This window comes from Ceratotherium simum, chromosome 19 (assembly GCF_057802395.1).
Source record: "Ceratotherium simum simum isolate JZ-2026a chromosome 19, ASM5780239v1, whole genome shotgun sequence".
Lineage (NCBI taxonomy): Eukaryota > Metazoa > Chordata > Mammalia > Perissodactyla > Rhinocerotidae > Ceratotherium > Ceratotherium simum.
Window position 1 is genome coordinate 28957784 of NC_141918.1, and position 27316 is coordinate 28985099.

At 41.0% G+C, this 27316-nt stretch overlaps 1 protein-coding gene across 3 annotated transcripts in view; it reads left to right on the forward strand.

Moving 5' to 3' along the window:
• Nucleotides 1-27316, forward strand: part of PRDM1 (PR/SET domain 1) — a 101390-nt gene that overhangs the window by 56083 nt on the left and 17991 nt on the right. For 2 of the 3 annotated variants that reach the window (XM_087443940.1, XM_087443941.1), the window contains exon 2: nt 24826-25074. In XM_087443940.1, coding sequence (XP_087300066.1) covers nt 24892-25074 — 183 coding nt within the window. In that variant the 5' untranslated portion in view covers nt 24826-24891. Of the gene's footprint in view, nt 1-22827; nt 23260-24825; nt 25075-27316 lie in introns of those variants that run through there. The other variant, XM_004422166.3, reaches the window with a different exon arrangement.

The window sequence follows — 27316 nt, forward strand, 5'->3', positions numbered from 1 at the left end:
CTAACTCAACACCTCCTTTCCAGATCATTCTTCAAATGGCAAAAAAATAAATTACCAGGGGAAATAACGTGCTTAGATTTTCAAAAGCTGCCTTGTACACCAAGTCTTTGCACTCCCAGTATTTTCACATCTTGGCTACAGAGCAGGTAATCTTGGCACAAACTAGAATGATCTAAAGTTGGTAGAGTTTTCCTGATCCTAATCTATATTCTGCTCATAAATGTGCCCCACCCCCACCCCTGAGAAATGAGCAGTCACATTTTAAAGCAAGAACATGAACTACTAATATGTCAGGCATGAGTCTTCTCCTCATTTTCAGGTATTTAAGAATTAGGTATGATTGCCTGCTGCATGTGAGACATTTTTTTCTCTAAGGCATAACTTCATGTATAAAGATAATGAGTCAATTCAGCAATTCCTGGTTCCTTGAAAAATAATTTTTTAAAAAATAGAAAAAACATGAAAGAAAGGCATTATGGTCAATCTCAAAAATATTTGTTGGTCAGTTCTGGAAATTCCATTTTAAGTTTACTACATGCTGAATCAAGTTCTTAATCAAATCATTTGTTAGCCTGAGATTAAAAAGATGGAATGAGGATAAGAGCTGGGAAGGAGGGTAGAAGGCAGAAATGTGTCAAGAAGCTTTTTTGCTGTTGTGTTGGTTAATTTCCCCCTTGTGTGCTAGTCTTATTTAAAGTAAATTGTCTTTTGTCATTGTGCCAAGTGTGTGGCTTATAGGGATTTGCCTATATTCTGTTTTAACAGAGCACAGTGTAGAGAGTAGCTTTGAATTTAAAACTGTCTTAAAGAGTTCAAAGCTCACTCACTTTGCAAAAGGTAGTAATGCATTCTTGTTAAAATTTTACCCCAAATCCAGCATCTGGGATGGACCCAACTGCAAGAGGAAGTACATTTCTCATAGATGAAAGGGAGAGATCACTTCCTGCCTAAAAATAGCGTTGTATTTGCCAGCAGTTAATATCAGCTGGAGGTAGGATTAAACAGTAGTTGTCTAGGAGAAAGAGACAATAATTGAGTGTGACTATTTCTTCTGCAAGGACGGCCCATGTGGTGAAAGTTAAGCATCGTCATTCAGATAAGGCCCCAAAGAAGTTTGCCTCGATGTCTATTTAGCTCTTCTGCAAAATGTCCTCTCTGGGTGTTGAGACACGGACAGACAGAATCCAGGCCTGTTCACAGGGCTCCCAATGGCAATAGTTCTCACGGGTTCTTGGTGGGAGGCTTAGCTAGCAGGGAAGCTGTGCGCTGTTAAAACACAGGTGGATATTTTTGCGATGGGTCCAAGTACAGAGACTTGAAGAGTATTTGCCAAATGACTTGAATCTGATGTTTTGAGGAACATTTGAATAATTCTACGCTGGCATGAACCTGGAGAAAGCAAGTTGGGCAAAAACGAGTGCTTGACTTCTGAGAGCATGCAGGCAGCGCCACTATATCTTGACCTCTATTAGCAGGAAAATTCTCTCTGGTTTTCCTGGCAGGGTAAGCATAAGTTGGGTCTTGATGTTTCAGTTGTTCCCAGAGCTGATTCTCCTTAATGAGAAGGAAAGAATGCACACTTAGCCAGAGTTCTCACACATGCTGAATTAAAGCTAGCATTGATCGGGGAACTTGGCACTGGGGGTGAGGTGAAAGGGACAGCAGGGGAAAGAACTTGGGGTGCCTCACAGAGATGGTGGAGTTCTCAGCCTGGTCACTGAATTGGTCTTTGAACTTGGGACAGTTGCTTAACTGAGTTACTGTTGCCTCATCTGTAGAAGAGAAATGATGTTCCACGCTGTTAGTCTAGCTGGTCCTCAGTAGGACGTTAGCCAACCATAGCTGCTGTTAATGTGACTAACCTTGCGCAAGCTGCAGGAAGGGTCGAGGACTCTCATTGAATTTATTCTCATCTCCAGAGTACCTGGAGGATGTCTATGGCTTTAAAGTCTTTTTTTCGATCTCATACATTATTTATTTAACAATTCTCTTTTTTTATTTTTTTGTTTTATTGAGGTCACACTGGTTTATAATTATGTAAATCGTATATCATCATATTTCGGCTTCTGTATAGACTGCGTTATGTTCACCACCAAAAGTCTAGTTTCCATCCATCACCATACATATGTGCCCCTTTCCCCCTTTCGCTCTCCCCACATTCCCTTCCCCTCTGCCAATCTGTTCTCCGTATCTATGTGTGTGTTTGTTTTTTTTATCTTCCACATATGAGTGAAATCATACAGTATTTGTCTCAAGGTGCATCCATGTTGTTGCAAACGGCACAATTCCAACAAGTATTTCTTGAATATATATCTGCCCCCACACAAATCAATGCACAAGAGCTAGACCCTAGACAATAATACATTTTCAGAGAGCATCCTATAATTTAGCTCCTTTTACAATGCCTTGTGCTGTTAATAAGCTGAAATGAACAGTGGCTAAAAGTCTTGTAGGAGGAGATCATAACGAAAAGTTCACTTTTTCTCATGGGTATCGTTAGCATCATGTATTATTAGTAATGTTCAGGTTATTGTAATTATATGTTAAGAGGGCTACACTTTTGCTATCCAAATAGCTTTCAAAAGGATGTTTTTAATTACTGTTCATATGTGACTAGGCTGCCTGTCCAATAATGTCATGTCAATATTATAGAAAATGATTCTATTATTTATCATCTGTAGTTTATCAGTTTATTTTAAATAAAAACTGGGTCAATAGGCCTTCAGATAAGAGGTTAGGATAAAAGAAGATTGAGACGTCATTGCTTGCATAGACTGAGCCTATGACTTCCAAAATCAAGGGCTGCTTGGTAATCCTAATGGATTGACTTCCAAAATTCCTTGGATTTGCCCTGCTGGACTTGTCTCTCTAGGGCTTAGCTGGATCCCTGCAGATAGATATTATGGTTTATATACAGTAATTCCACTTAGTCCAGCTGTAAATTTAAGTCTATCGTATTAATGTAACATTGAAAAGCAGCTTCCCTCATGTCCCTGGAAGCTGAACCTGTCTTTCAGGCATGTTTAGCAGAAAATCAAAGATTTTCAATTAGTTGGTTGAGAGACCCTTGGAGAAACAGCCGCCCTTCGTAACCACACATTGTCTGTGGTTTCTGCCTGCTCCTTCCAAATGGGACAAATGAAGAGATTCTGTTCATGGTCATTAATGGACAAGCTTTGGTGGGGGCTTTGTTCTTAAATGGGGGCTTTATCTTATCCCTGCTGGTTAAGCCCCTCCATGCAGTCCTCACCTGTCATATCTGTCATACATTTAATTCATCACACTGGGGGACAGGAGCTAGCTGATCGTGTTGAAAGGCGGGAGGGAGCTGGAGGCGGGCTTGGTCAAGTCAGTCTTAGAACTTTACCATCAAAGATACTTATCAGATTTTAATAAAGATTTTTAGACAAAATTTTAATCAAGTAGGCAGTTTTGTGAAGGACAATTTTCTGCTTCATAATTTCCCCTCAGGTTGGGAGAATTCTGCTTTCTCCACAGCAGGTTGGATTTTAGGATTTAGCATTTCTGAAGATAGGACAACAAAATCTGTTTAATCTTAGAATCCAAATTAAAAATATGATGGATGTTCTTGGGGCCGGCCTGGTGGCGCAAGCAGTTAAGTGGGTGCGCTCCACTGCGGCAGCCCGGGGTTCGCCGGTTCGGATCCCAGGCGCGCACCGATGCACCGCTTGGCAAGCCATGCTGTGGCGGCCTCCCATATAAAGTGGAGGAAGATGGGCACGGATGTTAGCCCAGGGCCGGTCTTCCTCAGCAAAAAAAAAAAAAAAGAGGAGGATCGGCAGATCTTAGCACAGGGCTGATCTTCCTCACCAAAAAAAAAAAAATGATGGATGTTCAAAAAATGGCATTCTTCTGCTCCTCCCTTATCTAATTTTTAACTTTTTTCTGATTGTAAAAGTAATATTCATTCTTTTTTCAAAAATTTCAAAGATTTGAAAAAATGCAGAAAAGAAGAAAATGAATACTATTTTCATCACCTAGTTGTAACTGATTATTAATATTTCATGTACGTATTTCTAATCTTTTTTCTGTAGAAATATATACACATTTTCACCAAAAATCCTTATAGTAATGTGAGCTCTGAATCCAAGTATTTTCTCCATTATTACATATCTTCTGCAACACTGTTATTTATTATAAAATTAGCAAATGCTAATCGTTAGAAAATATTCTAACTATGTATATGGACATTTGTTAAGCACATTCTGTGTGCCCAAGCCCTTTTCCAGATATTTCATGTGTATTAAGTGATTTAGTCTTTGCAACCTCCCAATGAATTGAGTGCAATTATTGACCATTTTGCTGATGAAGAATGTGAGAAGGAAAGAAGGTAATTAACTTGCCTAAAGTCAGATAGCATGTAAATAGTAGAGACAAGATCTTAACCCAAGCAGGATGATCGCAGAGCCAATTCCCTTAACTATTACCCCAATGATCTCATAGAATTTGCTTGTATAAATAATACATTTAACCTATTTTATATCATTGATCATTTGCCTTGTTTTTAATTTTTCAATATTATAAACAGTGCTTATGGTCAATAACCTAGTAGCTAAGTCTCTGGGTACATCCACAATTACTTCCCTAGAATAAATTCTTACAAGTGTAATTTCTGTGTTAAAATGCATGAGTTTGCTTCTTCAAAAAGCTAAACAGAATTACCACATGACCCAGCAATTCTACTCTTAGGTATATACTCAAAAGAATTGAAAACAGAGATTCAAACAGATCCTTGTATAACAATGTTCATAGCAGCATTATTCACAATAGCTAAAAGGTAGAAACAACCCAAGTGTCCATCAACAGATGAATAAACAAAATAGAATACATGAATGGTATATACAGAGAGAGAAACAAAATGTAGTATAGCCACACAATGGAATATTAGTGAGCCATGAGAAGGAATGGAGTTCTGACCCATGCTACACGTGGATGAACCCTGAAAATGTTATGGTAAGTGAAATAAGCCAGACATAGAAGAATAAATACTGTATGTTTCTACTTATATAAGGAACCCAGAATAGGCAAATTCAAAGACAGAAAGTAGAAAAGAGGTTATTGGGGGTTGGGGGTACGGGGGAATGGGGAGTTATTTTTTAATAGGTACAAAGTTTCTGTTTCAAGTGATGAACAAGTTTTAGAAATAGATAGTGGTGATGGTTGTACAACTGTGTGAATGTAATTAATGCCACTGAATTGTACACTTAAAACGGTTAACATGGAGAATTTTGTGTTACACATATACATTTTACCACAATAAAAAAAATGTATGCTTGTCAAATTGCCCTGAATCAAGATTTAGTACATCTTCAGCTATACTATTATTTTTAAAAATTTAAAGCACTTTATATATAATTTATCTAAATTATATTTAACTTATTTGACATAGGTAAATATGTTCACATAGTTCAAAATTGAAAAGGTGCCAGAAGGTGCACAAGGAAAACTCTGCACACACACCCAGCTACCCAGTTCTTTTATGCAGAAGCAACAAGTGTTTTAGCTTCTTGTGGAGCTGTATGAATATATGTGCAAAGTATGTATAGTCTCCTTCCTCCCTTTTCACATAAATTGTGTCTCCTAAAGCATTCATTTAAATTTGTATTTATAGAAATCTCTCCCACTTCATGCACTTTTTAAAAGCCTGATTAAACTTTCCCTTTCCCATCTGTAGTCATACAATTGAATGTTGTTATTAAACAGGCTATACTGAGCTGGGGGGTGGGAGTTGGGCCAAGAGATGGACACCCGTGTCTGGAAACATAGTGCGGTCTCGGGGTAACCTTTCCAACTCTAGATATGATGATACCCTAATGTCACCTCCTGCACAGATAAAACAAAAAGGCATTTTCTTTCCCTGCATAAAGAAACCAACATTATCTTCTCTAGTTTGTTTTCTGATGAAAATAGGCAAGTTCTTTAGGAATTTGCACTGGATGAACATTCTCTGTTTGGAGGCTCTGATGTGTCCCCTACCTTCGACCGCTATTATGTTGGCATGGACAGAGCCCTCCTCAACCACAAGTGACTTCCCATCACTCACCGATCTTTGTGCCCCGTGGGCTGGCAGCATCAGGTTGCAGAAAGCACACAGGAACGTGGGGGTAAAGACTTCAGACCTGACACCAGCTCTGCCTCCACTAACCACCACCTTTGGCAGGTCACTTAGCATCTCTCACAAATGAAGGAGGAGATGACTGTGCAGTCTCTTCTGGGGTCTAGAGTCCACTAAGTGTTTAGTAGCTTAGACAGGGTCCAACCAGTTAAAAAACTTAAAACATATGCAGCTTTGAACAAATTCAGTGACTTGATTATATATAACTCCCAATGTCTATGTTTAAATAAAATAGTAGCTCCTCATAATGCATAAATGAAGATTCTGAAACTGCCTTATGATGCAGAGGTTTTTTTTTTATTTAAATCAAGGTTATCAGAAATTGTTTATAGACTTATGCAACTCCAAAGTGGTGTTAAGAGGAAAAGTATGGAAGCATCTTTAGAATTGAGGGAAAATATTACACGTTTTTTTCTTCCAACAGTGATAGACAGCTAGAATATCCTTTAATAATTGTATCTGTCATGGAAAGAAAGCAAACTGGGACCTGAGTAAAATCCCCACTTTGTAAATTCAGATCACGGTGTATCTTACTACAGCAGGGAATGACATCACTCTTCGATAGCCTGGCAGCCCTCTCCACTGCTCGGATACCATGGAGAAAGAGAGAGGAGCTTCTCAGATACTCTAAATGACGCGTGCCAAACACGTGGAAGGTAAATCCCCTAATTCAGTCCGTTCCTCCAGCATTCCCTGGCAGACAGCCAAGCTAAATATTTCTGCTGGATAAAAAATGCACTCTTGTGCACTGCACTCTTAACTGGTTGCCTGACTTCAGTGGAAGGGGTTGCCTTAGCAAGGAGAATAGGAAATGAGGAATTGGCTTCCAACCCCCTGTGTATGTTTTTTCACCTTAAAACATTTCTCTAAGCTATTTATGGGCTGTGATTGGATTAACTTATGCTTGAAGGAAGGAGAAAAATTGGAAAATAGATTTAATGCAATTCTTCCCTCTCCCCACCCACCACTTCCCCCTCAATTTGTTTTTAATGATTATCTTTTCAGATTTCCTAGGTGGCTGTCATTTTGTGTCTGTTGCATGTTTTTTAGCTAAATCAATTTTCAAAGACTGTTACATTTGGTCGACTAAGAGGCCCAACATATGGACCAGCGGGTGTGTGTCAGATGGGGATTATACTTAATTGTGATTTATGACAAAACTGCTGACTTCATTAAGACTAATTAGAGGAACACAATTGGGAATCAACATTCAGATATCCTCTTCTAATTGTTTTAGATGTTTTTCTTTTACATAAAAGACAGGACATTTTTATTGTAAAAAGAATATAAATGGAATCATATCATAGTACAGTTTTGCATCCTGCTTTTTTCATCCAGTAGTATATTATGAGCATTCTCTCATACCACATTCATTTAAAACCTTTTTGAATGGCTGCATAATACTCACATCATGTGGCCATATTTAGCAATTTCTATAAATTTGAATATTCAGGCTGTTTCTATTTTGTCATAATTGTACATAACATTGCAATTAATATGTTTATATAACTTTGCTTCAAGTATTTTCTTGTCAATATATTCCTGTAAGCATAATCATTTGATCACAGGTCATGAATCTTTTTTTTGTGTGTGTGTGAGGAAGATCAGCCCTGAGCTAACATCCATGCTAATCCTCCTCCCCTTGCTGAGGAAGACCGCTCTGAGCTAACATCTATTGCCAATCCTCCTCCTTTTTTTCCCCCAAAGCCCCAGTAGATAGTTGTATATCATAGTTGCGCATCCCTCTAGTTGCTGTATGTGGGACGCAGCCTCAGCATGGCCGGAGAAGCGGTGCGTCGGTGCGCGCCCAGGATCCAAACCTGGTCCGCCGGTAGCAGAGTGCGCGCACTTAACCCTTAAGTCACGGGGCCAGCCAAAAGGTTATGAATCTTTAAGCCTCTTGGTATGTATTGCTAAATTTCTTTCCAAAAAAGTAATACCAACAAAGTATAGTTTGTAAATATCTAGACATTTAACATAAATTTTCAAGAATTTCCATATTTTTATATTTTTCTCTATGTAAATATTGGGGGCATTATTAATATTTGGGAAAAAATGCCCTATGGCATAGGGCTTCTATCAGTTTTTCATTTGATAAACATATTGGGCTCTGGCTGTGTGTTAGGCACATGCCATATCCTGAAGAGTAGCTTTTACTACTTTCAAAGATTTATTCTTAAGACAATCTTCCACTCCTTTTCTTTGAACAATCATGATTTATAATGATAGATTTGAACCATCTACATTAAGAATGCATCTTGCTAATGACCATCCATTTCTCTTCTAATTCTGAGAATGATCAGAATCTAGTTTGATAAGAGCAGTAATATAAAGGCCAATAAAAATTAATACACAAAGATGAGAGTACTGACACACTTCCAGTAGAATGTAGAATTCTGAGTTGATCTTCCGGTACTGGGTATTGCATTGGTGTTTACCCATCCATACTCTTGGTGGTGGTTTCCCTTCCTAGTCACAATATTCACCCATAACTGGAATTAGGGACACAATCTGTGACCACAGACCCAAGCCAGCCTAAGTGGCCCCTGTGAGTACAGAACTCATGTCCTTGGCCTCACTGCTCCAGTTCTTCGCTAATCTCAGAGGCAGATTGTCTATTACCCAGTGATCACCCCACGCCATACATTCAGATGCCATTCTCGTGAATGTTCCACAACCACGAGGGAGGATCGGAGAAGACGATATTTTAAGTGTAAATATAATCTAAAAGGTGGGCATCTGATTAAGTAAAGCAGTTGGTTTCTAAACTTGGCAGAACATCGGAATCATCTGAGGATCTTTAAAAGCTAGTGGTGCCAGCTCCCAGGCCAGCATTCTGATTTAATTGGTGTGAGATGTGACCAGGGCATCAGGATATTTTAAAGCTCCCCAGATCATTCTAGTATGCAGAAAAGTTTGAGGACTACTGAAGGCTTTTGTGTGGCATATTTTAATGACCTCCTATCAATGTCTTCCATTTGTGGATGCCCTGGGCTGGGCTTCTGCCTTTATGTCCACAGGAAGTCGTAGACATGGATCTTCTTTACCTACTGTGAGGAAAACCTCTCCTTCATACTTCTTAGCTATTTCTTTGGGGGCAGGAAAAGAGGAGACAAGTGAGGAGTAAATTCACATTCTGAAAGGTAGCAACAAACTAACCTGGAAATCACTCTGCAGGCATATTTTGGGGAGTAATATATGGGTCTTAAGCAGAATTTCAGAGTATAAATGAGATAGTTCTGGGAATTGTGACCTTCTCTGTCCTCTCTACATTACAGTGCAGCGCACAATTGGGTGTGCCTTGTCTGCAATGAAGGTGTTTCACATTCCCCAAGCACAGCTCTCCTATTGTTTGTTATAGAATTTGAATATTGGTCCAGCGCAGGGAGGGAGAGAAGCGGGGAAGCAGCAGTGTGAATTCCTTCACACAGTTAGTTAGTCCCACAGTTAGTCTCTTCTCTGAAACCCGGCTCTAATAAAAGTCAAGGCCAAATAACCAGATTCAACGTGTCCCATTCGGGAGCCTCCGCCCAGATGTGTGTGGCTTTTTCCGCCTTTCGTGGTGCTGTCTGCGTGGGGGAGCTGCGGCACAAGGCTTATGTCGTGAGCCCGGAGTAAATCAGAACAGAAACACGGTGGGGTGGATTTAGCTCTTCCCTGGAAAGGGATGGTTTCAATACTCCTCGTCCCACACAGACTTCCAGGGGATGCTTTGAAGGGAACCTTATGCCAGCAAGCCTTTGAGCTTCCCCAGAAGACGTGGCCTGTGTTGTGTACAGACTTGACTCTGGTGGGTAGGGGAATGGGAAGTAGCGAAAACTACAAGGGCGGAGTAGAAGGGACGAGAACTGGCTGCTTGCCGTTCTTTTCCCTATGAGGCAACCAATAGGAGTAGACATATGAGATCCCAGTGATAAGTGAATTTGTGTGCCTGTGTGCATATCATTCTAAACCCACGGTTTCTGTTTGATTACCTATGTTAAGGGCAATATTACATCATAGCATATTCTAATATTTCTTCAATCTAAAAAACGATTAGGGGCCAGCCCAGTGGCATAGCGGTTGGTTAAGTGCGCACACTCCGCTGCTGGCGGCCCAGGTTCGGATCCCCGGCGTGCACCAACATACTGCTTGTCAGGCCGTGCTGTGGCTGTGTCCCATATAAAGCAGAGGAAGATGGGCGTGGATGTTAGCCCAGGGCCAGTCTTCCTCAGCAAAAAAAAAAAAAAAAAAGAGGAGGATTGGCATGGATGTTAGCTCAGGGCTGATGTGCCTCACCAAAAAAAAATAAATAAATAAAAAATGATTAAACCATTTTGTTGTCCCTGTCTTCTAGTCAGCAGAACAGTGTTAAGGAACTATTATTTTCATTTATTGTTTTGCCTAGATAACATGTGGCTATCTTATTATTGATTAAGAATTATTTGTGATTTTTAAGTTTGTGTGAAGAGAAAGGATTAAAACTTAGTAACTGACTTCAACAAATATATTTGTTGGGCCACAGTCAGTCACTGCACATGGGGTCACAGGCCCAGTAGCCGTCTGAGGAAGGAGACCTGGCTCTAGAATTGACCCTGATGCAAGGTCCCACTCCCTTGTCTGCATCCCTCAGGGCCAGTTGTGACTGGAATTCGGCATTTTTCAGATTTTAGAGAAGTAATATTGATGCATATACACAGTGAGGTGGCTTATTCAAACATTAGTGTTTCCGCAGCAGGAAACAGCATAAGGTTTCACATTAATTGAGGCAAAGACGACAGCCGGTCTCCAGTCAGCAGCAGTGGGAGCAGTGCGTGCATGGTTTGGAAGAGGGCAAGACCATGGGAAGGCTGTGAATCAGAGTGATAATTCTGGTGGCAGTGGTATTGATGAAGATCGGAAAGGAGCAAAACCGGAAATGGAGAAAGCAATTAGAAGACCATTGTAGTATCTTAGTGATGAGAGTTGATCCGTGGTAGTGGGAATAAAAAGTAAAACAACTTTCCATTTTCAGTGCTTTGGGATTTGGGGATTGTAGATAAGATATCGTGGGCCTGTACTAGTAACTAGGTGACCAGAAGAAAATTACATTCTCTGTCTAGAAGTCAGTTTCTTCTCTGTGAAATTAAGAGTTTAGATCAGCTTTCTAGGGAATGTAACTTTCCATGGACTGAATGCTCCAGAACTTGAGACTCAAATTGCCAATTGCTCACAGCATTCTGTACAATAGTTTAAAAATACATGAGTAATGTGTGTTTGATCATTGGTTAAATAAAACATGATATGATATATGCACTTTGGAATACTCTATAGCAATTAAAAATGATGCAGACGTGGGAAGATTTCACATTAGTAAGTGAAAAAAGTGGTTATAAGACACGATTTATAATATGATTCCATTTAAAAAAAGATACTTGGATAGACTCAAGAATCTACACCAAATGGTTAGCAATGATTGTTTTCTTGGGGTTCACTTGGTAGCAAGGAATAATAAACCCCTTTAAACTACCTCAGGTATAGAGCTGTTTGTTGAGCTTTATACAAGCTCACACCAAATCATCTCATGGACATCTAAAAGCAAATGCAATAAAGTTGCTGTGACATTTTAGGAAATATTCATTTCTTCTTTATTTACAGAAATTTTGCCATGAGCACTGATTACTTGTGTATTAAAATAAAAGAGTAATTTATTTTTAAATGTAAGTTTTTAAAAACTTTGCCAGCTGAATATTTCCTTGATCAGCATCACTCTTGATTCAATTCCCAAGTAGAACCTCAAGAAATATCTTGCTTCTGGTTTGAGTTCTGCTAATAACTATTTGTTGTTAAATTCAATGAACCCATCTCAGATAACTCTACATACGAAAAAAAGTACGTATTTTTGTATAATACCCTCTTACCTAAGCATCGGTTTTATAGTTTTGTGTTATAACCTTTTACCTTTTAGATCAAAATGTTTATTTTATAGAATCAATCTTTCAAGTTTACTAATTATTAAAAATAATTTTTCATAGTTCAGAGGAAATTTGGACAATCAGAAAAAGTTGAATAATATTTTAAAATTGCAGTTCCTTTTTGGTACTTTACATCATCAACTGCTTCAAAACAATTTATTAACCCAAGCAGGGTGATGTAGAAGAATTCAATTATTGGCTGATCACTGAGAAGTGCTCTTAACCAACTTGCTATCTTCTCCATGTCCTCTGTATGGTGCCTTGACTTTTTACTCCCATGCCTCTCTAGTCGGCTCCTCTCTAATATTCCTGAGCATTTCTGCTTTATATTTTCCAATCTGTATGCTTACTAAGACTTGTTTGTATTTGTTCCCCAACTTGATGATGCTAGTTGTAATTATGCAATTTAATTAAATATTATATAAACCAATGAAATATAAGTATTAAGAGTGGGTTCCATTAAACCCAAATAGAACTCTTTGGAAAGACTTGCTAAATACTAGTTGAAAGTGTAAGGGAAATAGGTGTGGGTGAAGCAATTATGAAATATTGGGGGAGGTGGCATAAATCTAGGACAATTTTGCACTCAGGTTAATTGGACTGAAAGGCAATGCATTATGGGATGGTTTATGCAGAAGAGACTTTGGAGACTGCAGAAGAAAGAGATTCATTCTCAAACAGAGGCCTTGGTCCTACATCAAAGATGGAGAAATTGACATTCATTGATATATTGGTTTCAACTACAATGTTTAAGGTTAGTATTTATCATTTTTTTGTGAGTCTCTGATTTAACTGTGTAATTAAAAAACTGTTGGTCCCTATTGCATTGAATAAGAAAGCATCAACTGTATTGACTATTGACCAAATTTTTTTTAAAAAAGTATTTTTGACCCTCATTACAGAATTTGGTTTGTATTATCAATATCTCTTAATATATCAACATATCTCATTTATAGAAATTTTCTGTAAAACCAAATTTTTATAAATTGAGCCATATTTTTAAAGGAAGGACAATTTGCTATTTAAAGGCGTCCTTCAGTGTCTTCATTTCTAAAGCAAACAATTTTCAGAAGTCCTCATTTCCTACACTAAATGAGATTTCTAGAAGCTAAAGTAATGTAGCTAGCTCTGGGTCTTCACCAGTTGTATATATTTTGAGACAACTGGGGTTTTATTTCCAGTGATCTGTGTCATTCAGAATAAAGACATAATACTTAGCAACAATGACTTCTTGGGCAATTGAAGAGATAAAAAAGCTTTACATAGTCTTATATTAACCATTAAATGTCCCTGGTTCTAATAAGCGTCTTCCCCGCCTTCAGAGGCTATTGTGTTTGTTTTCCTGTAGGATTATCCCAGTTTTAACACACTGAGAATTTATTACTGTCAGATGCTCATCAGGACTTTAGTGAAAAGGAGACATAATTTTAATTGAATGTAGACTTTCCCTTTTCAGGTAGAGTTGCAGAAACTTCTTTTTCCTTCATCACCATGTTCTTATTCCAAAAGTCAAGGGAGTTGATATAAGACTGTCATAAAAATCACTACAGGTAAAAAGTCAAATGAAAACATATAAAACTCCAAATATATGCTTGAAATCTTATGTGGCACTAGTATTGAACAATTAAACAAAACATTGGAATTGTACTGCATTTTTCTTTTGGTGTACAGAAAAAAGAATTTATAGTGATAGTGACTGAAAAAATTAGACTTGAAATCACAGTATTTTGTGTAGAAGGCATCCAGGTAATTGGATGGTGTTGATTATGTTTACATCAATCTTCCATTTAAAAACAATTTACTTTTTAGTAGAAAAAAAATGAAACATTTGTCTCTGAATCATTTAAGACTCTATAGCACTGGAAAAAATAATCCAAATTAGATTCATTAGATCTGAATCAATGTCTGAGGAAGTCAAAATGCTTAGTAAAACATAGCTGAAATGTAATGGTAATTTTGGACTGTGTTATTTAGGATGGGGAACTGTGTTACCTACACACAAATGGACTGTATGCAAAATGGTTGCATAACTTATTTATCTTTGTTTTAAACTGCTTTGCACATCCTAAAACAATTTTGCAATCAGAGTTATCAGCCCACTAAGCATCAAGGAGTTTGTTTTGTTAATTGCTCTTGTTAAACCTAATAACTGTGGGTGGGGTGGCTGTGAAGGGGAGGAAGGCTCAAAGACTGGCAGGGGAAATTTTTAGGAAGAGGTCCAGTCCCGGGATGTGCACACGTATGAGAGGGGACAAAAGCAGACCCCACAAGAACTATGTAAATCACAGATGCTTGGAAAACTGTTAAAGTTTGTTTTTAGCGGTGAACTTATTTTCAAGTGCTATTGTCAGAGGTAGGTTCCTCCCTTCGCCCAAAAATATACATTTTTATGCCTGTGGCCTCTACTCCGGAACATTTTTTTTAAATTCCATGAACAAGGGCTGAGCAGCAGTTTATACTTTCTTTAGAAAAGGAGAGAGTATCTCCTGAGCCTACCGCGATGCTTCGTTCTCGGGTGGGACCTGAGAACCATTTTTAATCTGTTCATTCAGCGCACGTTAATCAACCATCTAATACATGCCAGGCTCTGTGCTGAGCGCTGGGTTTTCAAAGATGCCTGGGATTGCTCTCGGGCCAGTAGGAAGCTGACCACAGAGACAGTGCCTGGGTTCACTGGCATGAACAAAAAAGTGGTACACATGAGGAAATGGAACCCAGGGGCACAGCCGGGACCGGAAGCCAGGTGTCCGGGGCGGTGCCAGCGCTGTTACCTTTCCCGGAAACTCCTTAGCAAAGCATGTACTTCAATAACCCAGTATTATATATTGACTGTCGTGCTGGTCTTTGCTGGTTGGGACTTCTGAAATTAAAAATATTTCAAAGAATGTCCAAAATCGTATAAATGAATGTGTAAGTTTAATATGCGTAACAATTTCAAGAATCATTTCTCACACTGTGTTTTCATTTGCAGTGGTATTTTGAAAACTTTGTCTCCTAAGGAATGGAGGAACATTATCACTCAAGAAAACTTTTTGTTCAATCTGGCAGAACAAAAGGTTCATAACTTGAGCATTTTTATATTGGTGTGAACTAGTTGTTAATGAAAGAGAGGTTAACAGAGAAAGAAACCTGTGATTTGTTTAAATATATTCTGGATAGGACATCAAGATGAATTGGTGTCGCTTGTCTGATGAGTGAAAAGCTTGGGGAGAACACTGAGTTAGGCAGTGAGGAAGCTGGGATTAGTCCTTTCTTGCTGGGTAAATGTGTTTACTTTTTTCCACCGGTATTTATACTAGTTAATGTGTTGCAGCAGATAAATCTACTTCCTGACTCCATCTTTCAGCGTGTTCTCCTCTCTTTGGAGCTGACAAATGGTTCCAGTTTGACACAGTTTATCAATTAAGCCCCTGCTGGGTGCTGCCAGCCGCTTGCTCAGACTACTGCAGAGAAAAAGTGAGTTATCTGCAATATTTTGTCCCTAGTCCCTCTCTCTAGAGGAGGGTGTGCCACTCAGGAACAGAGTCGGATGGCCCTGAGTTGTTGTACCTCCCGTAGCGCACGTGTTTTCAGTCGAGCTCATAATCATCTCCTGGTAGGGTAACTGTAAAATCCCATCAAATGAGACACAATTTTCAATTTTATCAGAAGGGCAAAATTAAACCTTATTTGATGGCTGTTGTCATACCTCTGACGCTGAAGGGCACTGAAAATGCCTTACATTTGCCAACCACTCAAAAATCATGTCCCCAAAAACGATGGCAGTCCCAGAGACTGCTTCTTTTGACAGGGGCAGGACAGAAGTCATTTCATATCAGTGCTTCTCAATTTAACGTTCATTCACACTAACGAAAGGTGATAAACTTAAGTTAAACAGCATGAGAAACTTGAGTGTGTCAGGCAGAACTTAAGTTTTATTTTTTAACCTTTTTATTTTAAAATATTTTTTTAAATACTAAAGAGAGTGGTATGATGCACCTTATGACCCAGTGCAACAATGGTCAACTCAAGACCTGGGTTGTGGGGCCGGCCTGGTGGCGTAGTGGTTAAGTGCCCACGCTCCACTTCGGCGGCCCGGGTTCGCCGGTTTGGATCCCAGGCGCGCACCGATGCAACGCTTGTCAAGCCATGCTGTGGCGGCCTCCCATATAAAGTGGAGGAAGATGGGCACGGATGTTAGCCCAGGGCCAATCTTCCTCAGCAAAAAGAGGAGGATTGGCAACAGATGTTAGCTCCGGGCTAATCTTCCTCACAAAAAAAAAAAAAGACCTGGGTTGTTTCATCTATACCCCAGGCTACCCCTGATGATTTTGAAGCAAATCCCAGAAAGCATATAATTGCGTCCATAACTGTTTCGGTATGTATATGTGAAAAACGAGGATTTCTTTTAAAATCAGCAAACACATTATTGTCGATTATTGGAATTACTGTTAATTCCAAGGTTATATTTTTTAAGGACAGATGACTGCACGCTCTTTAGGCTACTGAGTAGGGATAGGTTGGAAGAGATGGCTTTTTATAAAGATTTTTCAACGTAAAAAATGTACTCTAGGGACCAAAATTGGATTGCAAAGATAATTTTGCTCCTGTCGTAGATTCTGGAAGGAGAGCATGCACATGCAGGCACGCACCAATCGGGCATTTAAAGCTCTGTTGTTTAGATAGAATTACATGCTTTCGGGTGCTGGGTGAGAATGAATACTTTGCTCAGTAGCTGGTGGTGGCAGCATAATTAGCGAGGCGTCAGATACAAGTAGAATCACCAAGGCATAGACTCCGCACACACGAGCACACGCAGATTTGGCAGCTAGCAGTAATCTGACAGCTGGATCCTAGGTGTGCACCGTGCCACTAGTTGAGGCTAATGCAAAGTGTGGGTTAGTCACTGGTGTGCCCGTGAGCACGATTAGCTGTTACCAATTAGTAAACTGTCTGTCTGAGGCCCCAGAGTTATTGATTTGGGTGCAGCCTTCTGTTCCACCATCCCCCACCCTGCCAACACCCTTCCTTCTCCTCCCATCGAGCTATAAGGAAGATGAGAAAAGAAGAAGAGGAAAAGGGGTCCAGATGGGAAGAAAAGAATGCTGAAAAGATCCTGTAGGAAGTAGGTCAGGTATTTTGGAGATTAGAGTGGCATGCTTCATCCCTGAATGCAGGAGCCAGGGACAAGTAGCATACAATTAGGAGGAATTAGAACAGCAACAAGTAGCTTGGATTTATCAGCTTTAATTGTCTATTGTCAGGACAGAGCTCTCCTCCCGAGGATCATGGTGGCCGTCTACATCCTAATACTGTTAATGGACCTCCATTGTGGGATTATCTCCCCTAAAGACGGTGCCTGTTCTTTTAAAAGGAGCTGTTGGGAAGCCAGCCTGAAAAACACCGAGCTGTTGCTTTCTCTGTGATTGGTCCCATTCTAGGGTAATGCAGTGTTGCCCTTCTGTCCCCAGGGCGCACCTTAAGGGGGAAGATGCCTATTGAACATTAACCCCTGTGCCCCAGCTGCCGGGTTGGTACTTGCAGGAAACAATGGGGAAGATGGAGACCAGATAAGCCAGGGCAGATGGCTTCAGAATCTCACAGTCTTCATGTTAAAAGGTTTCCTGGCTTATTCTTAGTCAACATTAGAGAGTTTTTCAAAAGATAAGGTGTCTATTATTAAGTTTGTCATTGTATTACCTTCTCTTTCCTCCAGCACTTCTCATCCCCTAGGTGGGGAAGAAGGTGTTAAAGGGACCAGTCACCACTCTCCAAACCCAGGCACTGAATTAGGTTTGTTTAATTTTATTCACGTCACCACCAATTAGCATTTGAAAGGTTCTACAAGAGGCGCATCCCCTCTCTCTCCCTTTCCTAGCCCACCTGTACCTTAGACCCAAAGTAGGTGCTTAATAGTACATGAGGATTCAATATAGAACTCTGGCCTCTCGGCTGGAAATCCGGAGAGCCAAGTTCTGGTTTCACTCTCTGCCTGAGCAGCGGCCGGTCTGTGGGCTGGCATTCGCCAGGTTCACAGTTGTACATAAGATGCAGATATCCAGAGGGGGCCAGGAGGGATGACCTTTCCGCTTCCTGACCTCTGGCCCTCAGTTTCCTCAGCAGGAAAATGTGGTGTTGGGTCTGTGGTCCTCAACTCAGCTCTTTGGAGCAGAATTCGGGGATGGGGGCATCTGTCTTTAAACAAATTACAAAGGTCCTCCCTTTTTTTTCCTTCTCTCTGTTTGGCGAAGAGTTCAAAGGATTTCACTACTAACATTTATAATTCTGTCTCTTCTCTCCTAACTCATCCTGGCGCATAAAAATCAAACCTCTACAATCTTGAATCTTCCCTTAGAAAGGATGAGAAGAAATCTTTGGTGCCGTTTTTCATAAGGAAGAATCCCTCTTTGCTCCTTTGTGAAACGTTCTGTGGTTTCAGGGATGCACGCCGCAGGCCTGACCGTGGAGGACTTCTGTTTCGTGGGGAAAGCTCTTGCCCACACTGGCTCTCCTGGACCCACAGCCACTTTTCTGCTGCTCTTTCTGGTTACCTTTTCACCTTCGTTTTCAAGCCAACTCACTCCTCTTTCATCTTACTCTAGTAAAACACTCCTGTCGACAGCCTCCCTTTTTATTTCCACCTTAAGCCCTCCCCTCTCTCCTCCCTCTGAAAGGTGAGAGAAGCAAACATTTGCCCCACAGTCTTCCTTCTCTTGTGTAGAAGCCGCTCTTCCTCTCCCCTAAATGAAGAGAAAAGGAAAGAGAAAGCTGGGTTTCAGAATGTACACCTTTCCTGGTGCCTCATTCTCCCTTATTTACAGTCCATAGTTTGCCTTCTGTTGTTAGTTTAGTTTTATTGCTTTTTTCCCACCCAATGTAAGATTCAGAAATGTGTTTTGAGTTCAGAAATGGTCTTCCTTCCCATGTCCTTCCCCACAGGCTTTTCAGAAATTTAAATCCCTCTCTTGTCTGCATAGTCACTAAAATAAAAACATAATCAGGAAGAAAAAGAAATATTGGAAACCTACCTTGGTTTCCCCACACATCTTATGAAAATGATTATAATTGCTGTTGTTATTGATTAAGTTGGTGGATGTCAAACTCAATGAATAGTTTTAAAATATATAAATGATTCGATAAGAACACAACCGTCTGTCTGAAGCAAGAGCTAAAAAGACACTTAGGTGCTATGATAGGCAGGTGGTGCTGTAAATACTGAGACCTCAGACATTGTGTAGATTTTATAAAGTCCTCCGGATGATACTTAAGACATCTTTATTCCCAGGGAGGGAAGGGAGCTCGACTTTGGTTCTTCAGTTTATTTAGTTTTGGTTTCCTTTATTTAGGAAGTCAAAACACTGACCTCATTTCAAAATAGCCGGAGCCCCCTAGGATATCAAGGTTTAGGCCCTGAATGTGTTTGTCTGAAGTGTTGAGGTGGTGAGCTGTGTCAGGAGAAGGAAGGCTTGTGCTATTTTTAAATTGATGCAACACTTCATTGACACATATCATACACATATCGTACCAGTGACACACACACTGCATTGTAACATAGCATGTGTCATACATACATTCTCTCTCACTCACACACGTACTTGCCCTTCTTGTTGGGCTTTAGAAAAAGAAGGCAGCCAGAAAGCCGAGCCCAGCGATTTGAGCAGAAAAGGCTGTTCAAGTTTAAAAATCAAGTGTCCCTCTAGTTCTCAGCCTGGCTTTGAGACATGTGGGAGGGCTTCAAAGCCGAGGTGCCCTTCTTTTAGAACTCAGACCTACAGTTGGTCCCCAAATGTTTACCAGCATGAAGATGCCTAACTTACAGGAAGTGGGAAATGGGTGTGGGGGGTAGGGTGGGTGGGTGTGTAGGGAGTGGGGAGAAGGGGGTGGGGGGTGTTCTCTTGATGTGGTTAGTCTGTCATTGACCTTGTTTGGGTATAGCAGGAGTTGAATTAGAAAATGAAAACACGTTTCATCTTGGGCACATTTCATCCCATTTTTTACTTTCTTTAGGAAAAAATAATTTTTTTCCCCCCAAGTAGAGTCAGGTTTCCAGATTTGGTACTCAATTTCCCTTCATTCTACAATAGTCTTCCCCTGCAGTCTCTGGCCGCCCACACTGCAATTCCCAGCCCACCCGAGGACTAGGACAGACCCAGTAGCTGAGACCGAATGGCACGGGCTTGCTGAGTGTCATGATGGTACCATCAAAGGGAATAGATGGGGGTTTCTGAGAGCAGAGCTGTTTGGATCATTCATGATTTGCTACCATTGTGCACACTCTTAATGAGAGAACTCTGCCAGAGAAATGCTGATTAATAAAGGTAACTGAGGGTTTTGTTTTGTTTTTTTTGGTGTTCTAACAGGGAGGGAAATGATATAGTGACTAAAAATGCACCAAGTTATTACTTAGAAACAAACATTTTGAGACTTCAGATTCCAGACAGTGGCAGCCTCAGAGAGCTCTCTGCGCAGCTGTACCGATGCCAATGTCTCCCTGCTTTAGTCAGCATTCTAAATGCGATGCTGGAGGCTTCTAGAACAGGCGAGTGAAGTTCAGAAGGTCACCCCCTCTTCTTCCCCTTTAACATTTTTGTGCTGGACAATACCTAAATATGACTCTATGAACATGCTTTTTCCTATTATGGGGGCTGCCGCTTTCTCTTTTGTCTTTCTTTTTTGCATCTTTCACATTGAATTATATTATTGCCTATCCTTGACTGCTATAGTTGCAACGAAAGTGGTTGGGTGGTTTTTGATATCATTTTGAGACAAGCAGCAAACATTTGAAGGATTTTATATTCCAACACTCTGTGTCTCAAAATTTCCTTAAAGTTCCACTCGTGGCCTTCTCCAGCTCAGCTAGAACACCTGGAACTAATTTTAGGGTTGCCTGGCTAAGCCCCACACTAGTATTTGAAGTCTGCGTCTTCCCTAGACTCAAAGCCCATGTCACCACCTCTGAAGGTGAGTGCAGGCTGATATTAATTAACAGTGAGTTGATTCACTGGCATCTTCCAGTCATTAAAGTAAATATTTGGCTTGAAATAGCCTCTTCCCACCTCAAATATCCAGCTTTTTGCCTATTCCCTTACTCCATCACGGTTGACTCACCAGCCCTTGCATGGTGTATGTGGCCTCAGAACAGAGTTTGATTCTAAAAGGGAAGTGAAATACTCTTTAACATCTGCAGGCGAGACTGTTTGAACAGCAGGCCGGCCTTCGGTATGACTACATTGTTTTTCTGTCCATTGTGGCGCTGACTCAGCATCAGTTAATAAACCCTCTCAAGAAGCCTGGATTTCTCTTGTTTAATTATCATCTTGGAGCTTTCTGAGCACTCTTTTAGGAATTGTTCATTCAGTTTTACACCCCCAGCTCATCTACCCACTGAAAGTCCGGTTTCCTCTTGGTGCTAGTGTCCCCTCTGGCATAACGTGCAATAACAGGCCACCAGGCAGTAAGTGGTGAATGTGTGTTACTTATGTCCCCTAGTGGGAATTTAATTGTTCTGTGCTACAGAGATGGTGGAAGGACTTTAGACACCAATGCCATTTCCTGGCAAATAATCTTTTGCCTCCCACCCACACTCCCAAAAAGATTTTAGAAAAGTTCCTAAAAGAAAGAAAAGAAATTTTAAAGATAGACATATTTTTATGATGGAGTTGGGCTTTTATTTTGCTTTGTTTCATTTCTTCCTGTAAACAAATACTCCAATGTCCACTTTATTGTATGACTAAGTTGGTATCATTAGGCTGGGACTGTGTGTGTGGACTCGGGGGCATGTGTGTGTGGACGTGGGTGTGTATGCACACGTGTACTTAAAATGTTAGAACAGGCATTGCAGCCTAAGGTGGAAGGACGGATGATTTTAAAAACAAGCAGGAAAAGTGGGAGACTTGGGTCTCAGTGACCTAAACAGTACTTGTAATGGGGTGCTTGCTATAAATGGATCCTTTGCATCATTGTTTCTCTGAATTAGAGGATTCCTTGCTGAAGGCACAAGACCATTGAAGGAAGTAAAGCATCTGGTTTGTTTTGTAATGAGAAGCAGGAATGCAAGGTCCACGCTCTTAATAATAAACAAACAGGACATTGTATGCCATCATCACAGGATGTCCTTCCTTCAACAGAGGACTGACGGGGGCTGGAGGAAAAGCCCGACAGGGCTCAGAACGAGCCCCACTAATTGCTGCCTCCGTCTGCCTTCCACTCGCAGTGATCAGTTCAACATTCCTTTTAACTGTGAGACGGTTAATGCTCTGCACTTTGCTTACACACTCCTCGGAAGTCTGGCTGTGGGTTTTGGGGAGGAGAGAAAAGGCAAAGAAATTTTAATCTGTAGGATTACAACTTTTTCCTAATTCCCTATTTACTAAATAGTTGAAAGAGGGAAGTTAGTTCTGCCAAATTTGAATGTATTTTAGCTAGCAGGCGAAATGGAAGCTTATAACTTTTGGTGTGTGAAAACATATTTCATGGGCAATAGCTTGAGGACTAAACAGTTACATTTTATTACATTCGATGCAAAAATAATCTCACTTGCTTTTTTCAATTAAGTGTTGTATATTCTGTAACTGTGGAGTTGAGCCGAAGAACTACAAAATTTTTAGGTAATTTTTAGGTTTCCCTTAATTTAAGGAACATGCGCCCCCTTAGAAAGCCTCAGCAGGAAGGAGGGCGGTCTGGAGTATTTAGAATACAATACAGCCCGAGTAAACGTTGAGGTTAAGTGCCTTCAAAGGGAAGTAGGAAGATTCCAAGTAAATGTTGAAATTCTCGTGCGGGGAGAGGAAGCTCTCGGCGGCTCGCAATCTGGGGGAAAGCCCTGGGCTGAGCTCTGCGCGGCTCCGCCGAGTCCAGGTGTGGCCACGCCCCCACTTCAGGCAGCTGGTAGGAGTGAATCAGACGAATGGGAAATCTTCTGCAGGGAGGGGAAAGGAGCCGCCGGTCTGGTTAACACAGACTGAAAGTGCAGCCGTGACACTCGGCCCTCCAGTGTTGCGGAGAGGCAGAGCAGCGCGCAGCACCTGTCCGCCGCCGCCGAGAGCCGGGACGCGGGCGCCCGGGCGGCCGTAGGAGAGGAGGGACCGCCGAGGTGCGCGTCAGTCCTCAGCCCGCGGGGGAACGCGGAGGAAATGCGGACTGTGTAGGGATGAGCGACACTTATCTCAGATGTTGGATATTTGCTTGGAAAAACGTGTGGGTACGACCTTGGTAAGGAACTTCATCTTGTTTTTGATTCTGAAATTGATCTGAAAACTTTTTTTTTTTTTTTTTTTTTTGCTAACGTAGTCTCAGTAGAAACCAAAAATGCTTCTGCTTTAGTGCACTTAGAACTGTCAAACATTATAAGACTTTTTCCTTATGAATCATTAACCCTTTCAGTTCTAGGCATAATTGTCAATTCATTGAAATTTCGGTAGCGGCTCCCGCCCGCCCCCGTCAAACAAAATAACTACTCCGGCTTGGCTTCATTTTTACATTTTGTTTTATTTTAACGTTTATTTGGCATCGTGACTCTACATGTTGGAACTCAATAAAAATAAGCAAGTTTGTTTACATCGTAACTGAGGGAAGACAACTTTGCATCTGACTTTTTTTTAAAAGAGCATCGTATTTAGGGAAGAAATAGAAGAATGTAAAAGCCGCCTTGAAGGACTTCCACAGAGCGTTATGTTTACGTTCTAACGAGGACACGTTCCTACATAGGAATGATACCCATGTTCCTACTTTTTATCAAACATCTATATGAGAAAACATTGCAGAAGCTGTTTCCCTTTTTTTCTCTTTGGAAAGCACTTTTCCTGCGTGCGAGGGGAGATTTGCCGGAATCTCCTCATCAATTTTCAAGTCGAAGCCGAGCTTGTCCTCCGAGTCTCCTGTATTTGTTATAACTTTAGTTACAGTAAACTGTAGCACATCAGTGAGTTCTGGGAATATGTCCACTTTCAGATTTAAATGGAAAGTGCTATTTGTAGCCGAGGGCTCCTAAAAGGAATTCTCTCCAGGGAATTCTATTGAAACGTTTTGCGTTTTGTTTTTGCTTTTTCCATTTGGCGTGAGATGCCCACCAGTCAAAGAATCTTCGGGGAGTTTTCCCCTTTCACCCATTTTTCCTCCCCTTTTCCTGTGGTCCAAACGATTTCTGAAAAGCTGCAGCTCAGGGATGCTGGCAGGAATACAACCCTTTTCAGTCTTCCATGCGAGAGGATAAAAGAGAGCGCGCAGCAGAGGGGGGGCGAGTTGTTTTGAAAGTTGTTTTGCGTTGGGAGCTGGTGGGAAAGTTCAGTCTTCCCCATTTGGAAAAGGCAGGCTGGGTTCCGCTCCTGCACCACACGCGCTTTCCATTTTTAGCTTCATTCAGAGGCAGACAGAGCTCCTTCCTCTTCCTCTCCTTGTTTGTGACACTTTTCTGAGGCAGCTTTTCCACAGCACTGAGGGTCTGGCGGCCATGACCCCAGGCGATCTGGGACATAGGACAGAGCGCCCACAACATTTTTCTGCCGTCAGAGGTAAAGCCAGCGATTGTTAGGAGGTGGTTGTTTTTTTTCCTTTTTCCCCCAGTGAATTTGCTACACTTTTTTTTTTTTTTTAACTAAGAGTAGCATTTTAAGACCTTGCTTCTTCAAGGCAATCTTCTTTATACGGCTTTTGGCTCTTACTCAACTGTACCAAGCACTCTGCATCTGCTTTTCAAGTCTTCAGACTACTGTATTAGTCATAGCCTCTCGAAGGGAGCCACAGGACAATGGGGATTAAAGGCCTTCCCTTCTCTTCCAGGCTGCCCCGAAGTGTAGCTCCAGTGCTGTGAGGTTTCACGAGTTGGCAGAAGGGACCGAGGGGACCATGAAAATGGACATGGAGGACGCGGATATGACCCTGTGGACGGAGGCTGAGTTTGAAGAGAAGTGTACATACATTGTGAACGACCACCCCTGGGATTCTGGCGCTGAAAGAGGGACTTCGGTTCAGGCAGAAGCATCCTTACCAAGGAATCTGCTTTTCAAATATGCCACAAACAGCAAAGAGGTAAGCCTCTGGTTTATTGCTGAGGAAGATTGGCATCTGCCGCCAAATCTCCCTACTTGCCCTTGAGCCCTCGTATATCTGTGAGAATCTGTAAGTATCAGTAAATAATCGATCACTTAATTCATCTCTTTCATTGCTTTCTCTTTCCCTTAGTCGCTCCCTTCTCATTTCCTCCAGCCCTCAACTGTTTCATACTAATTAGTAAACAGTTAAATCTTTTGCAAGTTGACACATCTTGGAAAAGCCTAATTGCAGCATAGGGTGGGCAAAATTGTCAGTGAGCTTCAAGAAGGCCCAGAAAGCCGCTGGCCACTCTGGACTCACTGGCCCTTTTGAGAGAGGAAACTTTTTCTTAGAAAAAACGTTTTTCCTGTTTCTTTTGTCTCCTTCTGGTGGTTAGATGGCTTTATTCTTTTTAACGAGCCAGCTTTATTAGCTGGGTTTCTAAAATTATTCTCAAAACCTTGACGTGTTTATGAACTGAAATGATGGTGTAAATCAGGAAAAGGTTCATGTAAAAGTGTCCTCTGCCCGGATGACTTCAGAGCTAACCACTGTTTATCTACGGCAGCTCCTTTGCTCTGGCTGGGCTGGCAGGCTGATTCCTTATTGGCCTCTGAAGTGGGTACACTCTTTGTTGTTTCAAAGGGGCTGAAACCCCAAACTTGGCATGAGCAAAGGATTTGTGTTTACGCTTTTATATAATGATTAGAGTGAGGCGTGATGTTTAGCTGTGAAATAACTTGCAGAATCCCCTCTTGTTTTGAGAATTCAGCTACTGTAGTTGCTCTTACTTGTCTACTACTGGGCTGAGTTGAAGGAATCAACCCCTCAACAGACTCCCACCAACACCATTACCACAGGTCACTGTCAATTCTATTACTGCCTTCAGAAAGTAGTGGAAAGGGGATCATTGGCTATAGGGATCCATAATTCGATACTGGGACTGTTCATTCCAGCCATGTCAAATAGCTTTCCTCCTTCCCCAAGGAACAGCATTTGAAGGAGTTGAGGAGCCTGTTTGGGAAATACTTTGTCTCTTTCCTGTTTGTGTGTCTGAGTTCAGTGTTTTTGGTTGAGGAGAGACTCAGCTGTCTGAAATTAGCAGAAAGCAGAGCAACTCTGCTTTGAGTTTCATTAAAGCTCAACCTTTTTTTTCCCCCTGCTGGGAGAGTGGAGGCAGATTTTATAAAGAGCAAAATTTAAATGCAGTTGTACATGAACATTACCAAAAATTTAACCCCAGAGGTCAACCTTAATTATACCTCTCGCTGAAAGTAACACTCTTCTCAATGAAAAGTCTCTTAATATGTGGCCCGTGGAATCAATGTAGGATTTGTTTGGGTATTTAAGGTTTGGCTGTGGCTTTAAAAGGTGTAGTGTGTTTTTTCATATATCAGATTTGACCGAATACTGGGCTGTTCCCAGGATTCGTTTGTGCTGTGTTGCCCTGTCCAGCCCATTGGGACTGAAATAAAGCCCTCCATTCTGTGGGTCATCTTTGCCTTTTAATTCTATAATGATCTTATCCTTAGTTCAGCTCTTAGCTTAAGTTTTTCAGTTTCCATCATTCTACTTAAAATCATAACTAAATCAGCTAATGCCCTTAAATCACTTGGGCCAGGGTTCAGAAAGATAGTCACTTACTTGAGGTGCATAGTTAGAGCCGGAGCCCAGACTTGGAGCAAAGTCCTTCTGACTTTCCCAGCCAGTGCTGCTTGATTGTGCCACACTGGCCCCTCTTGGTGTCACTGTGGTTTTATGTATCGCCTTAACATGTTTCAGACCGATCCTTCATTAAGCTTGCTTGGTGTTTTTCCTCTGCACGTGTAACTCCCTATTTCAGTATGTTCGGCACCCAGAAAACTCACAGCACCTGTATTCCCAAAGAGGGTCTTTCAAAACGAACCTAATGAGAAATCAGGGTTCTCTTAGTTTATGTTCCCATGTTTTATTTAACTGAAACACTTGAATAAAAAGTACATCTTCAGTCCCTAATCATAGAAGCAACGAGGAAACCAACTTAAATGTGATACTGTCTTAAGCTTACTCTGGAATTTGTACCTGTTTTTCTGTTTCTCCCTTCTTCCTTTTTGAACTTTGGGAAAGGACAGCTCCCTTGAGGTGGTGAAAGAGGATTGTGGGATTGAGCCATTGAGATAGCTGCAAACCAGTTCTAGAACAGACACCTTTAGGATTGATGAAATGTTTACATTATCATTGTTCAGTTGGCCCTTTCAGT